At 40.9% G+C, this 25,598-nt stretch overlaps 2 protein-coding genes across 5 annotated transcripts in view; both read right to left on the bottom strand.

Annotated features, from left to right (window-relative positions):
• Positions 1 to 25,598, bottom strand: part of LOC143283115 (uncharacterized) — a 551,198-nt gene that overhangs the window by 178,643 nt on the left and 346,957 nt on the right. The gene's annotated exons all lie outside the window — the stretch shown is intronic.
• The window catches only part of LOC143283113 (oxygen-dependent coproporphyrinogen-III oxidase-like), a 203,949-nt gene that overhangs the window by 30,093 nt on the left and 148,258 nt on the right, over positions 1 to 25,598 (bottom strand). For all 4 annotated transcript variants that reach the window (XM_076589228.1, XM_076589227.1, XM_076589229.1 and 1 more), the window contains 4 exons: positions 20,521 to 20,595; positions 9,267 to 9,385; positions 1,607 to 1,673; positions 867 to 992 (listed from right to left, as the gene is read on the bottom strand). In XM_076589228.1, the coding sequence (XP_076445343.1) occupies positions 867 to 992; positions 1,607 to 1,673; positions 9,267 to 9,385; positions 20,521 to 20,595 (387 nt within the window). The remainder of the gene's footprint in view (positions 1 to 866; positions 993 to 1,606; positions 1,674 to 9,266; positions 9,386 to 20,520; positions 20,596 to 25,598) is intronic.

Raw genomic sequence — 25,598 nt, forward strand, 5'->3', positions numbered from 1 at the left:
AATTCTTTGGCACTGAACTGGTTAACTCACTCTGGATGAAGGGCCCCGATTGGGGCCTTACTGTTCACAACTGTTTTAGACAAAGGGCCCCAATCGGGACCTTAGATTTGAATTTTTGGAGTGGCACCTAATTTCCATAATGATGTTAAGAGCTAAGAATATCTTAACTGACCTTTACACTCTCCACTGCAACCATTAAATTGCAGTGTGTGTTCCTGTGCTTGCGAGCAGGAACGTTATTTTCACGGTGAAACATGTGCTTTTTGTTTTTCATGCTTTTTTTTCGCTGAATCAGGTGGTTGACTTGTTTGAAGAGGTGGCAAGCCGAATGCACAGCAGACACTTTAATTGGCTCACGTGCAACTTGAAAGGAGTGAATGTCATCAAAGAACACACTCTCAGCATGTCAACAATGGTGCCTGAATCAGTTTCGTCTCAGTCACATGTTTTCCTGGAGCAGATATTGGGTGGGACCATGAGTTAGTGATGATGACCTTCCAACTCCATTTCAAGAAGGTCAGCAAGCAGGGTCACACAGGTGATATTGGTCATGAACTTAAAAGAACAGTTCATGAATCTGCCAATTGTGTCATGACTAGTATGGTTTTATACTACACAATCTTCAGGATGTTCTAGGTGGCATAGAAAAATAAAATTTACCAGCCATACAGAAGAAAGAGTTGCTTTCAGCTGTTATAATGACTCTGGGCACCAATCTTCCTGACTTCACATTACTGGCGCAAACAAACAAGTCTTTTATTCACAGAAATTGAATGAAAAGAAATAAAACAGAAAAAGAGGTGAAAAAAAAGTGAAACTATCATGAGGTAAAAGTGTGACTGTCATGGAAAAACTCCATGTCTTACCTCTTTGTCAAGGTAGTATGGAGTAAGATCTGTGCCTCCGCCAAACCACCACTGTTTTGTCCCGTCCACCTGCGTCACTTCAAAGTAGCGGTAGTTGAAGTGCATTGTAGGAACATGGGGATTTCTCTGTGCAGACAAAACAATAATGCAGATGACTAACCAATGAAGTAATGTACACCCACCACAGAGGATGCTAATAATTACCATTAACATTTCTATTACAAGCAACACTTCAGAACTTCTCTCCCTTTCTATCTGTATCTCTCTCTACATTGATATACAAATTTTAACTACTGTTCATCCTTGCCTTCACATTTCGTATGTGCTTAAACATCATAGCTATCTTTTCTCACTGAATAATTTTTCCTTTTATAATTATATTTACAAGCTCATACTAACACACATAATATTTCTCTTTTTCACCCACCTATAATTATGCATACAAACATGTGAACTGAGTCATCGTGTATCATACTCACATACAGATACATATCCCTCCACACATAAACACAGTGGTGTCATTTTCATTCTGTTATTCCTTTACATATGACCAAATGTACATATTCCACACACATGCACAGTAAATCCTCTTTTTCACTCACTGGAGTACATATTCATAGTCATTTTTCAATCACACACACACACACACACACACTCTCACAAACAGAAAACAAGAAGGAAAATAAACCACAGAACCTCACAACAGCATCACATAAAACAACAGGCTGCTCGAGACATACTGGGTGAATGACAGAGCTGATTCCAGCAGCAAAGAATGGCAATTTCTCTCCGTTCAGACTCTTCCCCCTGTTGAATATTACATCAGATAATCATGTTATGATTCAGAGAATAGACAGACAAAATAGTGCGTCTGTGTGTGCGTGCATATGCGTGTGCGTGTGTAAAATAGTGTGTCTGTCTGTGTGTGTGTGTGCGTATGCGTGTGATAATAACTGGAACATTGCACACTGGGTGCCTGAATCTTGGAAATCATTTCCATTCAACATTCCAGATCATTACAATGTTTACAAGAAAAAAAAATCTCTCATAATTTGTTCTGAATGTTCACAAAGACAAAAGAAACTAAAATAATACAGAGGGATATAGTTATCTTTGAATAGTATATATATTAGAAACATCTGCATAATCAGCAAAATGAGCAACCCTTTACTAAAATTATTGTGTGTAAGAGCTTTCAAAACTTGCCTGTTTCACTGAATCAGCAGCTAATTCTGAGAAATCTACAGCCGATCCTGTGAAATCAGCAATTTCACTCATTATGTGGAATCTGTAACAATGAGTTAGTCACACACACACAAAGTGGATTTGGTAATAGCATAATGTTCCACTTTTCCTGCATGCACATCACCTAAAACAGCTCAAGGATTCACATGAGTGTCTGGTGTAGCCTTGGCCACCAGATGCAGATGCAGAGTGGCCAGCTTTCTGAAAGAGTGTGAACATCTGCATCCACTGTCAACAACTGATAGACTGAGTGAGAAAAGCTAACGCTACCTGAATAAAGACTTCAAGAAACAAAACAGGCTGACAGCCACTCTTCTGCATTGGTAATGGTAGATCTTGAGCTGCTTTAAAAATTAATTAAACACTCAATAAATTTGTTTGAAATATTTTTATCAAATTTCTGTGCTGGCGATTCACAGCTAATAAGTATGACTGTCGTATTCAGGAAATAAGACTGTTCTTTTCCTAGCTTGTTACTGTTAAATATTGTCTACTTTCTTTGTAGCTGATGATATAATTGCTTTCTGTCATTTATGATTTCATTTGTGATCATGACTTGAACGTTATGCTGACGGAAACCTGCCTTCATCAGTCAAGTGATGAGGTAAAGTGAGCTGACCTGACACCCCTAGAGTAACAAGCTCTATCTACTACACTGCAAGGTTTTACCCCAGTGTCATTCTGGTCTAGCCCCCCACACCCACACCCCACTCAACCTCTAGTTGGAAATTAACCCCTAAGGTTTAATCAAGCTACTGAAAAAGGATGCGGGGTCATTATGGGTTAGTCTTAATTGACCCCCCACCCCCACCCCGCCCCCCAACTCCCTTCCACTACAAACTTACAGAAGCAAAGTTGGACTATTGTACCATAATAGCCTGTATTGAAGTTCTTTCCTACTAATATATATTGAAACAACATAAGGAAAGGGAATATAAATCCAGCTTATCAGAAACAGTGTGTAGGGAAATGCTCCCATTGCTCTATGTTCCCCAAATTTACATTTTCTAGGTACTTGTTCCCCCCATGTCCATGCTTCCCCAGGTCTATGCTTCCTTATGCCTATGTTCCCTCTGGTCTATGACCACTGGTGACCACATCCCCCAAATGTTCAGACTGTGTTATTTTGTCACATACATGGCAGGTTTTGTTTTTTTACCGCTGCCTGACCACTGTTGACGACTGCTGACCACTAGCAGTGATCACATTGCACTGTTTTGTGATGGTTTGACAGTATTGGACTTCTTGAAAGGATTTAACCCCTAGGCTGCCTGCATGACGAGATAACTCGTCATGGCAAGCATGTATGCTTCGCTGCCTGCATGATGAGATAACTCGTCATTGAAATATTCTGACTTTTCCCTGGTTTGCATTCACTTCCTTGGCAAAAATAGTGGTAGCTTTAGCCTGGGGAATCTCTCTAGATTCTATTCATAGCTAGAAACCCCATCTACATCATGAAGCAGTCCTTTATTTGAACGTTTTGGTTGGGTCACTGTCCAAGTGTTTGCCTGACTTCTCTCCTCGCTCGCTGAACAAAATGTCGGACCGACGCCGTGCTCAAGACATGCGATCGTGACGAACTAAATCAACCATGATTTCTTTCTTTAGCTGATGCTCAGAAAGAATTGAAGCGTAAATTCGAAGGAGAAGATAGAGATGAACATTTATAGGACGATCTGATAGAAAATAAAGGGAGTAATCAAGAGAGTGGCCAAGATGCGACTGTCAGTGAGTGATGCCGGCTGTACAGATGTTAGCAGACGACAGATGACCGAATTAGCAGCAGAGCAATATTCTTGGCACGCAGCCAACGCGGTCTGATGAGAACTGAATCAAGTGACCATGTGAGAGGGGTGAGGAGGAGGGGGGTGGAGACTGAGGGGGCGTGGCCTCACATCCATCTTATCACTTGGAGAAGTCACAATGTATTGTGTATCTATCTCTTTAAAAAAAAAAATATATATATATATATATATTGTGGTTGTTCTAGTATGTGTTTGTGTTTGCAGATATCCATTTGTCCAGAAAATATGATGTTTTTGTGCAAATTACCTGACTGTTTGTAATGAACAAGTTAAAAATGTGACAAAAAACAAAACACTGATTTCAAAACAACAGCATGTCACTAAAAATATATAAAATGGGAAAACAGCATGTGTTTTGTATTCTTTATTCATTTACCTTTCAGAAAATATATACTTTTATGGGTCTTTCTCCAATAACAAAGAGCACAGAATTTTTGGAAAATTTATACCCATTTTTTGTGGAAAAAACCCTGGCAAATAGATTTCACTTAAATCTTATTTTCCTGGCAGCGAAAGGGTTAAAATAAACAACATGATTTGATTTGACTTGCAGATGACCATCACTGACTCAACTTGTCATTGATAAACATTACTGACCACTACTTGGCACTCTTTCACAAAAGTGGTCAGATTTTGCTGTTTTGTCAAGTTTGTGCATTATTATGATGCCCCAGCCGGTTTTCCATAGATAACTGACCATTGCTGACCACTATCTCACTGTTCAGAAAGATTGCAGCGAAGATGAGTGACGGAGAGGCTGAGGAAGTCGATTCCAAAGAAAGGCGGCTTGGTATGAAAGCGTTTATACTTTAAATTTGTATAAAATCATAATGATGCCATATTTGATTTAACTGTAAAATGTCATTGAAAATGTGATGTAACTAATGGTGGGTCAGAAAACTGGATCCTTGCATAGAGAAGCTCATATGCTATGTTTTCACAATGCTCAAACTTGGAGACAGTCTGATCAAAATTCAAGCTGATTTGCCAGTTGTGTATGGAGACAGTTTCAATTCAGTTCAAAGGAGGTGTCAAGACAAGTACCAACAAAGATGTCCAAATGAGGTCTGGAATTATCAAACTGTTCAGCTAGTAAAGACAGAAGTTGATGGGGATCTGCACATTTCAGCTCTTGAAAGAGGTAAAGCTTACAGCGTTTCATATTTCACAGATGAACAGATCCTGTAATGTGATTTTGAGATGAAAAGTGGCTGCAAGATGGATACCTCATCTTCTGACAGATAAGTGGAAAAGATAGGTTCAGATTGTTAATTGGCTGTTTGAAATGTGTGAGCCATAGGGCCAAAAATGATTCTGTGGCTTGATAACAGGTGACATAATGTAGATCACTTTTTGGTTGCTTCCCCTTCTGAAGCAAAACCTGACTTACAAGAAGTTTTCAAGACTCCAGGACTTTGGGGAAATTATTGAAATTACAGTTTGTAACATCTCAATAAGACTGTCAAAAAGCTTTTGATCCTTGGCTGAAGTTGAGATGAGAGTACTTTGAAGGACTGAAAAAGTCACACATGTATGACTTCCCATTTTTGTGAATTGTGACAAGACATTTGGATCATCCCCATTAACCTCTTGACTGCGCTGTTGACATACGGCGTACGTCATGAAATGTCGCTCACCAATGCTGTATCGACGTACGCCATACGTCATGTTATAACGTTCTATGTTTCGAGTCCCGCATTACAGAAAATAGTCTGCTAACCATTAAATTAGCTCCCCTGAGAGCTCTTTATCTCCCGAGTTCCATAAGCTAAAATTATTCATTGGATTGTCATATTTATGGCTAAAGTTTTGCAAGTTTGTACGAAGCTCAAGTTGTGTTTGCAAAGCCATGGCTGAACGCAGACAAACCCCAACACTTGCACTTGTATTGAAAGAATTCTTTCGCAATGCAAACAGTAGAGATGAAGATTGTGGACTGAATGAGATAGAACTGTGTGAAGTTGATGCCGAAGACGCTGATTTTGACAGTGGAGGGGGGTGGGAGGTGGAGTTGTTTGACGAAACTGAAGACAGACAAGCTCAGCTGATTCAAGATGCAGGTGGGTGTTTACGAGGTTTGTCAGTTTATTTGCTTTCTGTTTGTTGTAACAATGAATATGACTGCATTGTGTGTGTTTTGAATGTGTTAGCTGTGGTAAGTAGCTTCGTCAGTCACTGATCAGTGTGTGTGAGTGAGAGAGAGTCAGTCACGTGGGTACTGTGTGTGACCATCACAGCCCAAGGGGGCGTGGCTTGCTGGCTGGCTCATTGTTGATGACAGCATGTGTCGCTTGCCTAGAGCTTTGTGTGTGTTCGTTCCCGAGTGTGTATTGGTTTATTGTTGTTGTTATTGTTGTTGCTGTTTTGTGTGTGTGAGAGAGAGAGTGGGGGAAGGGGGGGGGGAGGAGATGTTTATAAAACTGAAATCAGAGAATCATATACAGAATTGTATGCCTAAATTACTTTGTAAATACAACACTTGTAGAAGTGTGTGTGTGTGTGATTTTGTTTTGTATGAGAAAGAGAGAATGAAGGGGGTGTGGCATACCATGAACCAGTTTCAGTGTGTGTGTGTTTTGGGGGTTTGGGGTGGGGGGTGGGGTAGGTGTGTGTGTGTGTTTGTATTTCAGCTTCTGAAAACAATCAGAAATAAAATGGTACCATTTCATGATCTTTTCATATGTAAAAAAAAAAAATAAAAACAAACAAACAACTTAGTCTTTTATGGAATGTGTTTCAGGCATGCAGCATGGTGATGATCATGATGTTCATCCTGGACCATCTGGAGTTGACAACTTGCCACAAACCTACAGCTGAAGACCAGCAGCAGCAAGACCAAAGGGCAGTAAACTAGCCTCCAACAATTCTGGATTACAACACAAACATGGGTGCCATGGACCATCATGACCAACAGCTGCAGCTCTACGATGCCACAAGGAATACCCTGAAGTGGTACAAATAGCTGTGTGTCCATTTTCTACAAATTGCCATGCTGAATGCACACATCCTCTACAAAAAGCAGTACACTCCTGGACTTCCAGAAGGATGTAATTAGTGCCATGATTTTTGGTGACCAAGACCAAGACACTGCTAAAGATGACCACGCTGTTTGTCTTGTGTGGACGACACTTCATTGATGTCATCCCACCTACCCCACAGAAGTCCTGGCTACAAAGGAGGTGCAGAGTCTGCTTGGAGAAAGGACAAAGAAAGGATGTGAGGTTCTACTGCCCAGACTGCCCCAGCAAACTAGCACTGTGTCTTGAAGACTGTTTCTGCAAGTACCACACACAGCGTTTTTACTGACAGTGTGTGTGGTTCATCACAACAGTCACAAGAAAGACTGGTTGATAACCTGGTTGATATTGTAGCACCTACATGATGGAATGACAGTCCCAATTTTTTTTTTATTAATGCATTTTATGGAATTTTTCTGTCAGACTGACTCATTATTTGAACATGCGAATATTAAAAACAAAATCTTGGTTCATTTTCCTTTCATTTGATATATACTTTTATGCACTTATCTTCAGTACTTTTTTAAATATAAGCAAATTAAAATAATTGGCATGTTTTTCTGAAAATTTTCTCAGCATAGGCTATAGCAAAACGTACTAGCAGTAAAGGGGTTCATAGATATCATTCATACTGATTATTAATATAGTTATCAATATCATTATGACTACAGGATATTGTGATATCATGCACAAAGAAACAGATATATATCATATTTGTATTGACTTATGTTTTATAAACATAAGCAATTGAAGATCTGTCCAACTCTGATGCTATTTATTTCAGTGAAATTAAAAAGTTCTGTTCCTGGTGTGAGAAAAACTATCTGGATCTCAACGTATTGAAATCAAAAGAAATGTTAATAGATTTTCGGAAAGACCCCTTGCCTGTAGCTGACCTTGTTATTGATGGTCAAACAGTGGAGAGGGTCAATGAATATAGATATTTAGACCATCTTAGACAATAAGCTGACTTTTGACAGAAATGTTGATTCCATTCATAAGAAGTGTCAATCTAGAATTTCTTGTTTACAGAAGCTTAGAAATGTTGGTATAAATTCAAATATTCTTCAAAGTTATTATCGATGTTGTATCAAGTCTGTGCTTACAGTTTCATTTATGTGCTGGTATGGAAGTTTGGGAGTGAGGAGTAAGCGTGTTTTGAACGATGTCATGAGTGTATGCAGTAAAATTGTGGGAGTGAAACAAGCCAGTATGCAAGAGCTGTATGAAAGTCGAGTGGTTAAAAAAAGCAGGCAGATAGCAACTGACGACACCCATATTTTAGCAAAGTATTATGAGCTATTGCCATCAGGACGACGCTACAGAACTTTTAAGTTGAAATCCAGAGCTCTGAAGACTTTTATTCCACGTTCAATCCACCTTTTAAATTCTTGAGAACTGTGTGTGTGTGTGTGTGTGTGTGTGTGCGCGCGCGCGCGCGCACTCTGTGAGACGTGTGAAAGTCCATGCATGACAGGCTGTACCTTGTTCTAGTTGTGGTGTGTGTGTGTGTGTTTACTGAGCTTAAAACGTGACAATTGGTTATAATGAATGTGCAATATGTAGGAAGAATAATGTGCAATATACAGGATGAATGTACAATGAATATGTCTAATGCTAACGTCCATATTCTAAATATATTTTTGTTTAATAATTACGATGTAATAATTAATTGCAATGTTTTTAAAAGTGAATATGTGAAATGCTTTTATTTGAGAACATGTTTATTACTCTTGTTTAATCAAGGTATCCGCGTGTGTGGGGGGGTGGGGGGTGGGGGGGGTGCGGGTGTGTGCTGATTATCTGGTTGTGGTTTTCCGCAATTCATCTTTATTCTTATCTTATCATTCTATTATAATCAATGTGCAGTATAGTAGGCTACGTTTATAATTATATTCAAATAATGTTTCTTAATTCTTTCTGTTTTTACATTAAGAACACTAGTTATTACCTGCAGTGTGTGGATGTATGTATGAAACGATGTATGTGATATTTTCTTTTACATTTGTATCTTCGCAATATTTGTAGGGGCTGTTGTTGGCTTTTACAGTTATGGTCCCCATGTTGTTTACTTGTCTATGTTGTGATAATGCACCTGACCAAATTTCTCCAGTTGGAGATAATAAAGTTATTCTTATCTTATCTTATCTTACCTTACAGCTTCATGATCAAGTACTCTGTTCTGTTCCCCACCAAAATCATCGCAGTAATTTTACTGTTGTCTAATTCATTTTTGTGTGTGGATACATGTCACACACACACACACTTGCAAACATACACAACATATAACACACACATATATGCATGTGTAAACATACATCCACACACACCTGGCCCTCATCTGTTGCACAGCACTTGGTGGCAGCATACCCATGACAACAGAGATATTGACACCTGCTTTCTCAAAGCTGGAGCCATCCTGAAGCACACAAGTGATTCCTCCTCCACCCTGTTCAGAGACAACAAATAATGATAAAAAACAATGGTAATAACAATAACAATAATAAAAGGATCCTTCCCATCTGATCTTAAATTATTTGTGTGGTGATATGACTGGCAAAGCAAATATATGATTCAATATTGCTTTAGGTGATATTATGTGACTTTCTACTTACAACCTATTTCAATATTTTATACTCAGAGTTTTGTGTATACTCTCTTAAATTCTTGTCTGCTACTTGTCTAACCCTTTGAACCTGATTAAAATTTTGTGTATATTACTGTTGATTCTTACAGTTGGTGCCATGGCAGAATCAGTTAGGTGTTGGACTTCTGGTCCAGTGTTCACTAGTCATCACGGTTCGAGGCTCCATGATGGCATCACACTGTGTCCTTGGGAAAGGCACTTCACTCAGATTTTCCTTACTCTGGTTGGGGAAGGTTAACTCACTCAGTACGGCCAGTCCTCTCTTCTCCTCTACACAGACCCCTCGGATGTCCAGTGGGTGTCTCAATGACCCAACCTTTAGCTTCCGTCGTCAGAATTGTGGTATTCTTTGTCAATATTCACCTCTTCAGTATAAGAGCCTTACACATGCAATATTCTGATGATGATAATTGGGGTAAAACGCTGTTAACGTCGTCTCTTTCGCTGTTCGTATGGAGAGAGTTAAAACAGCAGGAGAGAATTAGACCCTGCCTTCCCATACCAAGCTGTAGACACAGTGGATATAAATTCACTGCCCTATGGAACCTTTAACCTTTTTCAAACTGTTGATTCACTCCAGACTATTGATACTCAGAGGACCTCAAAACAAATAACTTTAACCCCTTGAACTTGTTAAGGTTTTTGCATAAGCAAATAGAAAAAAAATGTCTGTTAATCAAATCTGCCACATATGAGTGATCATGCTAAGAATATCTTTCAGAAGCCCCTCAAATAATATGTGCTAAACATCTCCTGAACAACTTCCCTGATATTGTAGAAATATGACCACTGACCACCACTGAATACCTCCAAATTCAAATTCTTTCTTTTTTCCTTTTTGTATGTGTGTTCATCTTCTGTATTTCATCCAGCTTCTTTTAACCACTGCAACAACAACAACAATAATAATAATAATGATAGTATTTATATAGCGCTGAATCTTGTGCAGAGACAAATCTAAGCACTTTCACACCAGTCATTCACATGCATGCATAACTCTAAAACTGAAGAAACTGAAGACAAGGAAGAGGTAGAGGAGGGCGGCTATCTTGTGAAGTGGTGGGTTTTAAGGCCAGACTTGAAAGAACTGAGTGCGGAGACCTGACGAAGCGAAGGAGGAAGTTCATTCCAAATGCAAGGTCCAGAGACAGAGAAAGAACGGCGTCCAACAGTGGAGTGTTTGAATCTGGGTATGAATAAACAGAGTGGATCCGAAGCCGATCATAGAGAGCGAGATGGAGTGTAGAGGTGAAGGCAGCCACAGAGATAGGAAAGGGCACATTTGTGAATACATTTATAACAGAGAGTGCTGACCTTATACTTTATTCTGTGTGAGACAGGGAGCCAATGGAGATGCTGCAAAATATGAGTGATGTGCTCAGATCTTTTCTTTCTGAGGACGAGTCTGGCAGCAGAGTTTTGTATGCGCTGAAGGGACTGAATGGATGAAGCAGGCAAACCAGACAATAGGGAGTTACAGTAGTCAAGGCGAGAGAGAATGAGAGAAACAACAAGTCTAGATGTTGCGTCTGTGGACAGTATTTCCGAATGGGACTGATGCGTCACAATTGACAGTAGCAGGATTGACATGTCTGACTGATAAATTTTTGCATGGACAATTAAGATGAATTAAAAAAAGAGAGAGAAAAAATGGAAAAGGAGTGGAGGTTGGGGTGATAGGGGTGGCACCATCACCTCCCCTCCTGTTCCCCCTCCCCAAACCCTCCCACACCCAGCCACAAACAAAAGCATGAACTCTCGTATATACATATATATATATATATATATTTAAATCAATTCAAAGTAATTGTGTATTCATTCCAGCATGCATGCGCACACATGTTCGACAGTTTAAAAAAACAACTACAATGGTGCACATACACATGTATCTGTCTGTATGCATATACACTCATTCTGACTTACACACACACACGCATGCGCGCATGCAAACACACACACATACACACAAAAAAACTCATAAACATACATATTAGCATTAACACTACATATGCTTACAATATAGACATGTTTCAACACATGTACATTCGCTCACACATAAGTTCACATATAACAAAACATTCATGAATGTATACTCAATGTCACATATGTACGCACAGATATATTCACGCGCGCACACACACACACACACACAGAGAAATATATATATATATATATATATATAAATACACATATACACCCACAATCACACGTACACACACACATTCACAACACTAATATCACTTTCAGCTGAAAGATGTAAAATTGAAGACTACTACACAAACACACACATAAATTCTTGTTCTCTGACCTTTTCAGTACATGAACACACACACACGCACACACACATACACACACTCATACACTTAACACAACCATAACAAAAAAATGAAGACCACTCCTATACTCCTATGATCTTACAGCTGTTACCAGACCTTTTGTTGAAGGGAACAGCTGATACATTGTTTATTATCGTTCTGTATTGTATGGCTTTCTCTATATGTGATTTTTTTTCTTTTCCTTTTTAAATTAAAAAAAAAAAAAAGAGAGGAAAAATAAAATAAAACAAAACCAACGTCAGCTACATCATAATTATAAATAAAAGAAAGAACAGAAAGAAAACTAAAAACTACATAATGGCATAGAAATATACTAATGCAAATAATCAAACAAGAGCAAAGCCTTCATGGCTCACTTGTGATTCCTGCTGATCTAAAAACCACAAGAACGAAACCAAATGGGTGACAAGGGGGAATGGGAGGGTAAGCACACCAGTACTTACGTATCACTGTTATTGTTCTGAAACCTCGTAAACTGACAAATTGTAATCTTTAGGTACTGTAATGTAGTATATGAGCTGAGAAAGTGGGTGATACTGTTTCCAAAACTGGACCTCACTGTCCTCTGATCAACTGATCAATTTTGGGAAATAAGAGGTTTTTACAAAAGACAGATGTTCAAACTGTTGAACTTATGTGGTTTTAAATAGAGAGCACAAACAGTAGAAATACAGCAATGGAGAGAGGTGGAGAAAATCCTGTTTGTTTTCTCACACTTCATCACACAAATAAACAGAAAAAAAAAATCTTGTCATAGTTAGAAAAAAAGGAAAAAAAGAAATAATACTAAAAAGAAAGAAAGGAGAAAATACAGATACAGATATTGTGTAAGCCAAACCTTAAATTTGGTTAAAACTTGATCTTTGATCAATAATTCTCAGAAACAGGCTATCAATCCTAAACCAATATGCATTTTTGTTCAAGGTTTATTATTTAATGTTGTTTTAATCCAGCCAACTGCACAGGGCTATATCAGGGCTGTCAAACCATAAAAATGTTCACCTGTGTCAACACACACACACACACACACAAAATCCTGACAAGCCCACAAAACACAGTTCATGACACATTATCCTAACGATTTAGCTCCTTAGGGCAAATAAGACTGGGTCATGCTGAGGACATCAGCTCTTCCACTCAATCTACAAAAAATTGCAAAAAAGAAAAAAAACTAAACTTTAAAGCCAAACAAAAATTACATAAAAATAGACCATATACTATATAGGCAAATAAGTTAATAACACTGCAGAATCGACAATGTTTACAATCTCACTACCAAATCACCAGAGCAAAACAGCATGATAGTATATCATAGACTGCGGAAAAGAGCAAAATGTGTGAAGGATTGCTTGAAAAAAGGAAAGGGGAATGGACTGGGAAGGTAGGAAAGCAGACAACAGTGAAGGAAGAAAAAAGGCACAAATAAAGAGAGCAATAGAAAAGAGGAAATTTCTAGCACAGAATTTCCAGAAGGTAGGGATCCTTTTTATACTGAAAGATACTCCGACATCCCAAAGGGGGATTTTTGTTCATGGAATTAACCTTAAGGGGAAAAGCATGACATTAAAGATTCTTTTTCCAACTCCAGATCAGTCATTTGACAAGATAAACTAAGAAAACCACTGGGCTTAAAGTTATTTCTTATGCCATACTGGTATCTCACGTTCTGAATGAAATTAAATCAATACACACAACTAACTCGGCTGCTTCCTTTTTTCAGACCTTCTGGAAAATAAACAATAATCACTGTTGTCACTGCTTCTTGACACAACTCAACAGTCATTGCTCCTTAGCGTCCATTACTATGAGACTAGAGGGAAAAAAAACCCTAGGAAACTTAAGTTGACACAGTCCACAGCTGAAGAAAGCTTTCAAAAATATGGAAGATCTGTAGATTTAAAAAAAAAAAAAACATACACAAAATTTAGTTGTGTGATTTGGTTCAACTGCAAGTCCAATACCTCACTTGATTAATGAATCATTTATGACACATAAAAAACTGCCCTGAGAAACCTGACTGCCCAAAGAAAATGTCATCTTTTTAGAGTATTCAGCAGCTGTCACCGATTAAGGATGACTCAGCACTGTTATCCATCTCTCCTCTTCTCTTCTCTTTGTGACACAGTGACGAGAGTTTGGGGAAGCCAGCTTCATTCCTGTGGCAGGTGATCACAGAGTGCATAGTATTCTCTGGGCATGACCTTAGTCAGATGGTCAAACTTTGTGATATGTTGGAGCTTGCTGTACAGTGGGAGGTGTTGGTGCCTGTAAGGTCTCAATGGAAGAGTCCACTCATCACTGTGGTGTAAATTTGTTGGATGAGGCCACCAGTGCTAAACTTGAGTAAAAATAAGTGAAGATTAAAAAAAAAAATTAACTGAACTCTTCTTATTGTATACCAGTCTGGAGTGCGTGTGTGTGAGCTGCAATATGTAGGAATGTTTGTGTGCATGTGAGCATGTGTGGGTGTGTGTGTGTTGGGGGTAGGGATGTGTGTTGAGGGTATTGTGAGCCTGTGGAATATAGGATGAGCATGTGCGTGTGTGTGTGCGTGTGTGTGTCTGTGTGTGTGTCTGTGAGTGCATGCCATCGAGCTCAATAGTAAGAAGGGAGGCTAGCCGCGTGCCAGATGGCCGCCATCTTGCAGTAGGCTACTGCTTGCAGCGGGAAGGCACTTGTTGTCTAGTGAACACCTCTCCCTCTCTCTCCCAGTCTCTCAAATTGAGCTGGCAATTGTTGTAGTTGAAAATTACCTTGGTTTTAATGTATACAAACAACTGGACATGAGAGAGAGAGAGAGAGAGAGAGAGAGAGAGAGGGGGATTGATTACTCAGCTGTAAAATGTAAACTGTGATAAGACTGACAGGAGAGTGGAGGGGCAAAGAGAGAGAGAAAGAGATAAAGATGATGGCACACACACACACATTGTTTTTGGTTAATTTTGTTTTGTTGTTTTGTGGGGCCTCCAAGTTCAACCTCCTATTTTCCCCACTTTCTCTCTCTTTTTTCACACACACACACCCACTGACACTGTTTTTGGTGTTTTTTGTGGGGCCTCCAACCTATTTTTTCCCACTTTCTGCTTTATCCCTTTACTTTGTTATCTGTTTTTCCTTTTTCCTTTCCTTACATTTTCTTTTTTTTTCTTTTTCTTCTTTTTTCTGACTTAATTTTTTTTTTCTTTTTTAAGTCTTCTTTCCTTTTCTTTCCATTTACACCCATTCACGCACAGTTCTTTGTCTGTCTGCCTTTCTATTAATGGACAAGTAAGACTCGTCTTCTTTAGTGTTCAATTTGCTACATGGATTTTGTCTGAACAACTATCTGTTGCTTTAACTGTTACTATTATCATTTATCTTCTTCATTATTATCATCATCATTATTATCATCATCAGTCGTTATCATTATCATCATCATAGTCAAGACCAAGAGAGAGGGAGAGAGAGAGAGAGAGAGAGAGAATGTCAAAAATCAAAAATAGTTTGTTTGCTCTTTTTTTTTTTTTTTTTTTTAGAATAAGTACTCTTTCCCATCCCCATTGTAGCAGTTTATAGAAGAACAGTGACGAACTATTTTGCTGAAAATGTCTAGTGAAATGTACGCTACCAGCTTCTCTTAACCCTTTCGCTGCCAGGAAAATAAGATTTAAGTGAAATCTATTTGCCAGGGTTTTTCACAAAAAACGGGTATAAATTTTCAAAAAATTCTGTGCTCTTTGTTATTTGAGAAAGACCCACAAAGTATATATTTTCTGAAAGGTAAATGAATAAAGAATACAAAACACATAACGTTTCCCCACTTTATATATTTTTAGTGACATGCTGTTGTTTTGAAATCATTGTTCTGTTGGTTTTTTTCAACTTGTTCATTGCAAACATTAGTCAGGTAATTTGCACTAAAATATCATATTTTCTGGACAAATGGATATCTGCACACATAAAATCATACCAGAACAACGACAATAAAAAAAAAAATTAAAAAGAGATAGATACACAATGCATTGTGACTTCTCCAAGTGATAATACTGATGTGAGGCCACACTCCCTCAGTCTCCACCACCCCTCCTCTTCACCCCTCTCACACAGTCACTTGATCCAGTTCTCATCAGACCGCCCTGGCTGAGTGCCAAGAAAATCACTCACACTGTGTCCTGCTAATAATTTGGTTAGTTTGTGTCATCTGCTACAGTTGTGCAGCTGGCATTACTCACTGATAATCATATCTTGGCCACTCTCTTGATTGCTCCCTTTATTTTCTATCAAATCATCCTATAAATGTTCATCACTGTCTTCTTCGAATTTACACTTCAATTCTTTCTGAGCATCAGCTAAAGAATGCAGTCTTAGTTGATTTAGTTTGCCACGATCGCATGTCTTGAGCACGGCGTCAGTCCGACATTTTGTTGAGCGAGCAAGGAAAGGAGCCAGGCAAAACACTGCGACAGTGATCCAACCAAAACGTTCAAATAAAGGACTGCCTATGACGTAGATGGAGTTTCTAGCTATGAATAGAATCTAGAAAGCGACCAGCATTTTCGTCAACGAACTGAATTCAAACCAGGTTAAAGTCCAAATATTTCGATGAAGAATTATGTCATCATTGTGGCAGCGAAACGTACATGCTTGCGATGAGGAGTTATCTCGTCATATAGGCAGCCTCTTCTTCTTCTTCTTCTTTTTCTGCGTTCGTGGGCTGCAACTCCCACGTTCACTCGTATATACGCGAGTGGGCTTTTACGTGTATGACCGTTTTTATCCCGCCATGTAGGCAGCCATACTCCGTTTTCGGGGATTACATGGTATGGCCATTGGCATATAGGCAGCCTAGGGGTTAAGATAGCAACCAGCTGCCTTTCGCAGCAGCCTGTTTATATTACAGCAGCTGCCACTCCTTCCTGTTAAGCTCAGTGGTGCATGTGTGTGTGTGTGTGTGTGTATCATGGAAGCTGTTTTAATTAGGAATGTGTGTGTGCAGTTTGTGTGTGTGTGTGTATTTGTGTGTGTGAGTGTGTGTGTGTCTGTGTGTATGCATGTGCATGTGTATGTGTGTGTGTGAGTGTGTGTGTGCACATGAGTTTGTGTTGGGACTCGTGTGAGTTGTGGGATCTGCAATACGTGGGAGAGAGAGAGAGACACTATTTTATTGTCCATTCAGTGCTAACAGTGCTAAGGCCCTTTAGGGAGGGGGGGGAAGGAGGGGGGGACAATGGGAATGACAATTTCAACGAATTAAATACATTTATTTTTAATTTGTGGTCACACACACACACACACCCCAAAGCAAACATGCGCACACACAAGATCCATATACAGGATCACCTTGAATTTGACAGTTCATCAATTATCTTTTTTCTAACGTTCATCGCTTCTGCAATAAATTTACCTATTCCCTTAATTACAGTTTCATTGTTTGTTGGAAAGCAGATTTATAATGTTGTTATCACCTGGGTTGTTTTTGAGTATGTTTATAATGCAAGGCAGTTTTTACCTTTGTCTGCAAAGGCAGTACACTGAAATAGAAAATGTGTTTCATTTTCTGGATCATTTCCACAAGATGGACAAATCATATCGTTCGAAGAATTTTCAGTGAAGTACCATTGCTTACAATTCTTCAGGCCACTTACTCTCAACCAAAGTTGAATAAGGTTCGTTCTGTGCCATTTATCAATAACAAATGATAGATACCTTTCTGCCTGGAAAGTGTCTTTAACCCCTAGGCTGTCTATATGACAAGATAACTCGTCATCGAAAACATGTACGCTTCCCTGCCACAATGACGAGATAACTCGTCATCGAAATATTCTGACTTTTCCCTGCTTTGCGTTCAGTTCGTTGACAAAAATGCTGGTAGCTTTAGCTTGGGGAATCTTTCAAGATTCTATTCATAGCTAGAAACACCATCTGCGTCATAAGGCAGTCCTTTATTTAAACGTTTTGGTTGGGTTACTGGCCGCAGTCTTTGCCTGGCTCCTCTCCTTGCTCGCTCAACAAAATGTCGGACTGACTCCGTGCTCAAGACATGCGATCGTGGCGAACTAAATCAACCAAGATTACTTTCTTTAGCTGATGCTCAGAAAGAATTGGAGCATATATTCGAAGGAGAAGACAGTGGTGAACATTTATAGGACGATTTGATAGAAAATAAAGGGAGCAATCAAGAGAGTGGCCAAGATACGACTATCAGTCAGTGATGCCGGCTGTTCAGCTCTAGCAGACGACAGGTCACCGAATTTTTAGCAGGACACAGTATGAGCTATTTTCTTGGCACTCAGCCAACGCGGTCTGATGAGAACTGGATGAAGTGACCATGTGAGAGGGGTGAAGAGGAGGGGGGTGGAGACTGAGGGGGCGTGGCCTCACATCCATATTATCACTTGCAGAAGTCACAATGCATCTATTTCTTTTTTCAGTTTTTTTATATTGTTGTTGTTCTAGTATGATTTTGTGTGTGCAGATATCCATTTGTCCAGAAAATGGTATTTTAGTGCAAATTACCTGACTAATGTTTGTAATGAACAAGCTGAAAATGTGACAAAAAAACAAAACACTGATTTCAAAACAACAGCATGTCACTTAAAATATATAAAATGGGAAAAAATCATGTGTTTTGTATTCTTTATTCATTTCCCTTTCAGAAAATATATACTTTTACGGGTCTTTCTCCAATAACAAAGAGCACAGAATTTTTTGAAAATTTATACCCATTTTTTTATGAAAAAACCCTGGCAAATAGATTTCACTTAAATCTTATTTTCCTGGCAGCGAAAGGGTTAAAGGAATGAAACCATCTATATTTGTCACTAGCCTCTGTTTCAAAGTTCCAGGTTTGCTTATAACAATATACCAGCCTGTCTTTAAATTAATTTACAAAGCTATGCTCACATCCAACACCTTGTTAAGCCAAACAACACCAAAGCCGTTTTCACACAAGGTCTTTTGCACACTTGAAACCGAATTAGAGTGACCTGATTCGTGTTGTACTAGAAGCATTCCATATGCCTGTCTGCATGATCTTGACATTGGCAATCTAGTCAGTTTTATCCAGTATCTGATACATTTTACTACTGTTCTAATATGTAAAGGATCTTCCTGTTTCTCCATACACAAGTTTGTTTGATGTATGTAATGGCCATCCTCTTCTATACCCCACACTTCTGCTGCATATGTTAAAATCAGCTCGATTTGTGTATCAAAAAGCTTCAAAAAGAAATGAACATCTGTTGATTTTAATCTTTTCAGCGTTTTTAATATATCCATAACCCTTTTCCTTCCCTTCCTACACACATCCAATAAGGCACTACTAATACTTAGCTTTGTCATAAAAACCATCCCTAGGTATTTGTATGAATTTGTCACCTTCAGCTCTTCATTTCCATAGAACCATTTTTCCACAGCAGCTAAATGTCCACCTTTTCTAAAAATTATTATGTTTATTTTTTCGAGATTAACAATTAGATCCAGTCAATCTGTCTGTTTATTGTGTTAAGTTGATTGTGTACACCAATGACAATATCTGACAGCAAAATAACATCATCAGCAAACAATAACAGGAAGATTTCCACACCACCACGTATCAGTTGTATTCTGTGTTTCCCACATCTTGATAAATCAATTGCCAATTCATTAATAAAAAAAAAAGGAAAACAGCAGGGGGCTAGGGAGACAGCCTTGCTTCACTCCTCTTGAACAACAGAAGTAAGCAGAGTAGCTGCCTTTATCACAACACACGCCGGGACAGAATCATAAACACTCCTTAAGGCCTTGTAAAGTTTGCCTTTTACCCCATTGAGAGAGAGAGAGAGAGAGAGAGAGAGAGAGACACACACACACACATAGTGTGTGTGTCTGTGAGCGTGTGTGTGTACGTATATATATGTGTGTGTGTTTCTGGCATGGCTGTCATGGCTTCTTTACAGTTGACTGATGATGGCAAGTTTCACTTTCCCAAGGAGGCGTCACTGCGTTCGGACAAATCCATACATGCTACACCACATCTGTTGAGCAGATGCCTGACCAGCAGCATAACCCAACGCGCTTAGTCAGGCCTTGAGTGCATGCTTACATATTTGTGTACCTATGAAAGTGGATTTCATTTTACGTAATTTCGCCAGAGGACAACACTCTCGTTGCCATGGGTTCTTTTTCAGTGCGCCAAGTGCGTGCTGCACACGGGACCTTGGTTTATCGTCTCATCCGAAAGACTAGACGCTCAGTTTGATTTTCCAGTCAAACTTAGGAGAAAGGGCGAGAGCGGGATTCGAACCCACACCCTCACGGACTCTCTGTATTGGCAGCTGAGCGTCTTAACCATTCTGCCACCTTCCTCCTCAAGAAAACAGTAACAATAATAGTGGTAACCAGATCATCAACACCAAATGCATTTCAAAAATGATTTAAAGGTCAATATTATTGCAAGCCAAAGAAAAAATGATTATTCACTGATATCTATACAAAGAATAACTGCAGATAGGGGGGACAAACAAACAAACACACATACACTCCATATATAACCAAATCCAAGAACCATCATCAAGATGTCAACATGAACTGATGAGTAACAGTAAAGAAAACAAACTAAGAGAGAAGACAACAATGCCAGACCTCTTTCCTGTACCACTTGTCCACCTGGAATTTCTTCTCTCCCTCTTGTTTCTCCAATGCCTTGCACACTTCAGCCTGCAAAGAACCACTTATCACTGAGTTTTCCATTCATTTCATAAACATTCAGTCAATACAGCATCAGCTACTCATGTCAAACTGACTGGATGACCACCACCATATTACAAACAACAAAATCAAGTCAGAGATCAAATCATGGTGCTTAGAGCCTCGTCTACCACTAAGACCATCTCAAGGCTATCGCCAGGTTAGTTCAAGGGTAAAAGAATGCAATAAAAACTAGTCACTGCTTTAAGCTTTCCACTCAAAGTTTAAAAACTTTCCATAGTTTATAACCTTCAAATCTGAATAAAAATGTTCACTTCTTTCAAGTAGTACATCAGTGTCCACGGAGGGACATCACGAATCCGCCGTGTAATGTCTGTGTCTAACATCATGCAGATCCCAACAGTCAAGGAGCACGTCTTTCACGGTAAGAGGCTCATCACAGGGAATACATCGAGGGGCCTCCTCCCCCCCTTCAACAAGTAAGAATGAGTAAAAAAAAAAAAAAAGTGTGCCCCGCGTGCAGTCTGCACAGCACAGACTCCTCCTTTCTATTCTTCACCACCAATGGGAGGGTCTCTTTTAGGTCTGGACGGATTTGGAACAGCTTGTTGTCCGTCTGGGTGTTCCACTCCTCTTGTCAAAGATCCTTAACATAAGTGTTCACCTTCTGCTTCATGTCTGTGTATGGTACAGAGGATCTCTATAATTCTTCCTTTACAGTGTTCTTGGCCAAGTGGTCTGCCCTTTCAGTGCCACGAATGCCAACACAACATTATATCTTTTCTTCATTACGAGAGTAAAACCATCATAGAATTCCAGCAGTTTGGGATGAGTGATATTCCTGCAGGCGATTGCCTCCAGGGCTGACAAGGAGTCGGAAAAGATCATGAATCTCTTTTGTTTCGAAGAGAGAACCATTTTTACCGCCAGAACCAGTGTCGTCAGTTCCGCAGTTTCAGTTTCAGTTTCACTTTCTCAAGGAGGCGTCACTGCGTTCGGACAAATCCATACACGCTACACCACATCTGTTGAGCAGATGCCTGACCAGCAGCATAACCCAACGCGCTTAGTCAGGCCTTGAGTGCATGCTTACATATTTGTGTACCTATGAAAGTGGATTTCATTTTACGTAATTTCGCCAGAGGACAACACTCTCGTTGCCATGGGTTCTTTTTCAGTGCGCCAAGTGCGTGCTGCACACGGGACCTCGGTTTATCGTCTCATCCGAAAGACTAGACGCTCAGTTTGATTTTCCAGTCAAACTTAGGAGAAAGGGCGAGAGCGGGATTCGAACCCACACCCTCACGGACTCTCTGTATTGGCAGCTGAGCGTCTTGACCATTCTGCCACCTTCCTCCTCGTGTACACTGAGCTGTCAGATAGGATGTGTTCCACTGAGGGCTGGTCAGGAAAGGCGGGACAGAAAGCAGATGCAGCGACTCCGTCCTCTGACTTGGAACCGTCAGTGAAGATTCTTTGGAAAAGGGGAAGTTTGTGGCAGAGTTCCGAAAAGTAAGTTCTGTAGGCCTGTGAACTGGTGGAGTCTTTATGGTACGAGGCCAGATCAGATCGGACCTCAGGTATTTTAAGGTCCACAGTGGGCTGTCAGGGAACTGAGAGAAATCTGAGATGCCGCTGACATCCAGATCGGCATTTTCTATGTGTGGCTGAATGCGGAGTCCAAGAGGAGGGACGCAGTTTGGGTTGTCTTCAAATTTCTTGTTGAAGAGGTTGTTGAAGACACTATCGTAAGCAGGGTTTTTGGGTTCAGAAAACAGTTTCAAGTAGTAGTTCAGGGTCAGCTTCAATCTGTGGTTGGAGAGAGAGGCGGTTCCCCCGCTCTGTGTACAAGCTGTACACAGGGGTGGTGTGGAACGCACCTAAGCTGAGACAGAGCCCTTGGTGGTCAGATCTGTACAAGCTCGGCTTCCGAGGACACCTGCCCCAGTTTATCCACAATTTCTAGCAAGACAGACAATTCCAGGTGAGGGTGGGCACCACCCTGTCTGACATTCACGAGCAGGAGCATTCTGTCACCGGCTCTCTTCAGCATCAAGATAAACAATATCGTCCAGTTGGTTCAGAAGGGATCGGACAACTCGCTGTTTGTGGACGATTTCGCCCTGTACGCAACTGGCAGCATGTATGCCAGCATCCAGCGACGGCTCCAGCTCTGCATGGACAAAATTCAGGGTTGGGCAGAGGAGAATGGTTTCACCTTTTTGTCCTCTAAAACTCGGTGTATTCATTTTCACAACTTTCGCCAATTCAATCTGGACCCTGAAATCCGTCTGGGAAAATCCACCATCCCGGCGGTCAAGGAAGCTTCTTTTAGGTTTTTGGTTTTCAGAAAAAGAGCAGATTTGCTGGCAGATCCAGAGTTCAATTCAATTGTGGAGGCTAGCAAATTAGCAACTGCTTTCTTCTCTGTGATCAGAGCGCCCGAGAGCTTGAGATGGTGAAAAGTTGGGCAGACGTTTTTGCCACTCATTTTTTTTAAAACCCTCCACACTTTCTTCTTGGGTGTGTTGGAGGTTAAGGAAGAGCAAAATCTCTCCATGATTTTCGCTGGCTCTTTTCAAAAAACATATCTGGTTTTCACTCTCAGCTGCTGATGGGTTCGAATGCTGTCGGTCTCCGAAAGACGCGCCGTTGCACTCTCTTCCGAGACTTTCAGGCATCCCGACATTCAGCGTTGAACCAGGGCGTTCTTGGCATCTGAGGCTGGGAGGCAGACGATGGGACTGCTGCTTTGGTGCATTCTAAAATGATCCGTGTCAGAGTGTCAGCAGGATCTTCGCTTTGCAAGACCATTTCTTCCTGCAGCTCCACTCTTATCTTCGTAGTAAAAATTCCCCAGTTGGCTTTGTCATAGTTCAGGTGGTCAGCCAGAGAGACACCTTCCACATCTATGGTACGGAGGACTACAGGAAAATGGTCACTCCTGTGCAGATCGTCGTGCACTTTCCACTTGTAGTCCAGGACTAACGATGGATTGCAGACCGACAGATCTAGACATGAGAGCTTCCCAGAAGACAGATGAAGGTAAGTGGGTGACTTGTCGTTTAGACAACATAGGTTCATATCAAAGAAAAGGTTTTCCAAAAGAAGACCTTGGGCTGATGTCACCTCACTACCCCAGAGTGGGGAGTGGCCGCTGAAGTTGCCCAACAGTAAAAATGGTCGTGGGAGCTAGTCGACAATGTTCATGAGGTCCTGCCTCAGAACACAGACAGAAGGAGGAGGATAGAGAGAACAGACACTGATGGTTTTATTTAGCATGACTCTGACTGCCACCACCTGTAAAGTTGTGCTTAAAGAAACGGTACTATGTAAAAGGGACTTCCGTAAAAACAGAGTGACACCTCCCGTCAATCCCTCTTGCTTAAGTTGAGCGGGTTTAAAAATTGAGTTAAAACCTGAGAGAGATAAAATCTTGCCATCTCTTTGCAGAGTTTCTTGCAGCGCCAGCACTGAAGGTTTCAAAGAACGACAAAGGTACTGGAGTTCCTGAAGATTATCATAAAAACCACGGATGTTCCAATGAACGATTGCCATTAAAAAAGTTTAAAATGTAGCAGTAACCTAATCCATCACTACCCCCTGCTCCTCTGCTTGTGATGGATCAAGGTCAGACAAGACTGCAAATCTGTTTTTTGTGTTTTTTGCCGAGCCAGAATAGCCACCACCTTGGCTTTCCCCAACCCCACCGAGATCGTAATCTTCCCCTCCTTGGGTTTTGGAGGTGGGGGCTGGGGGGGTTCTGGGCACTGCCACCAGCCTGAGGGGCAGGCTGACAAGAGGTAGGACGAGGGGGTTGGAGGTGGACACCATGCCTCCACCCGAGGCCAATGGTTTCACCAACATCGATACGATGTCTGTTGGCATCCCTGTGGACACCGTCTGGATTGCAATGTCCACTGATGACAGAAGCGTATGATGGTCCTGCCTTCGGCAACGTAGCCTCCACTAACTTGTGGGCTTCAAAGAAAGGAAGTTTCTTCTCTGTCTTCACATTCTGGATCTCTTTCTCTTTCCTCCAGGTGGGGCAGTCTTTAAATGAAGACAGGTGGCTGCCTCCGCAGTTCACGCAATGGGCTGGACTGACACATTCGCCCTGGTGCGCTGCCTTTGAACAGGTGCCACACGCCTCTTCCTCCTTGCAGCGGTCTCGCACGTGTCTGAACTTCTGGCACTTGAAGCACCGTAGAGGGGACGGCACGTACAAAGTCATGCTCACCTGCAGGTACCCAACTCTTAGGTCCTTGGGCACATTTGGGCAGCAGAAGGTGAGGAAGAACGTGTTAGTGGGGACTCTGTCCGACCCCTTGCATACTGTCACCCTGTAGACTTCTGTCACTCCCTGAGAGGACAGCTCGCTCTTTATTTCTGCCTCAGACACTCCTCTCAGATCAGGGCATCTAATGACCTCCTTCGAGCAGTTCAGACCTTTGTGAGGGGAGACCTTCACCACCTGATCCACAAACGTAACAGCTTTTAGCAGAAGCTGCAACTGCTTCTTTGATGAAGTCTCCAACAAAAATGTACCATTCCTCAGCCTCTTGATAGACTTCAGTGCACCTGCCAAACATTGGAAGCCTTTCTGGATGGCGAAGGGGCTGAGAGCCGACAAGGGCTTGTCAGCATCAGCACCCTCCACCACGAGCCATGACAGCCAAAATCCAGAGGTCTCTCGGACCTCCGAATCTGAGTCAGTCGCTCTGTTCCTGGTCTCCTCATCTTTGCAACTTTTGGGGAGTGTAGCTGAGAGGAAGCCATGGTTTTAAGATCTTTGATTCATCCCTCCCTTACCCACCCACCATGGGGTCCAACTTAGGGACCAGGGTCGAGGGAACACCAGCTTGACCCCCTCCAGGTTTCGGGAGGGACATACAATCAGCAGTATAGCTCTAACCCACCCGATCATGCCCAGCTCCCGGGGACAGAGAACTGAACACTGCAGGGGTTATATCAGTTAGCCTCTAAACTGCCAGTCTTAACTCAGCCCCACA

This window comes from Babylonia areolata, chromosome 6 (genome assembly GCF_041734735.1).
Source record: "Babylonia areolata isolate BAREFJ2019XMU chromosome 6, ASM4173473v1, whole genome shotgun sequence".
Lineage (NCBI taxonomy): Eukaryota > Metazoa > Mollusca > Gastropoda > Neogastropoda > Buccinidae > Babylonia > Babylonia areolata.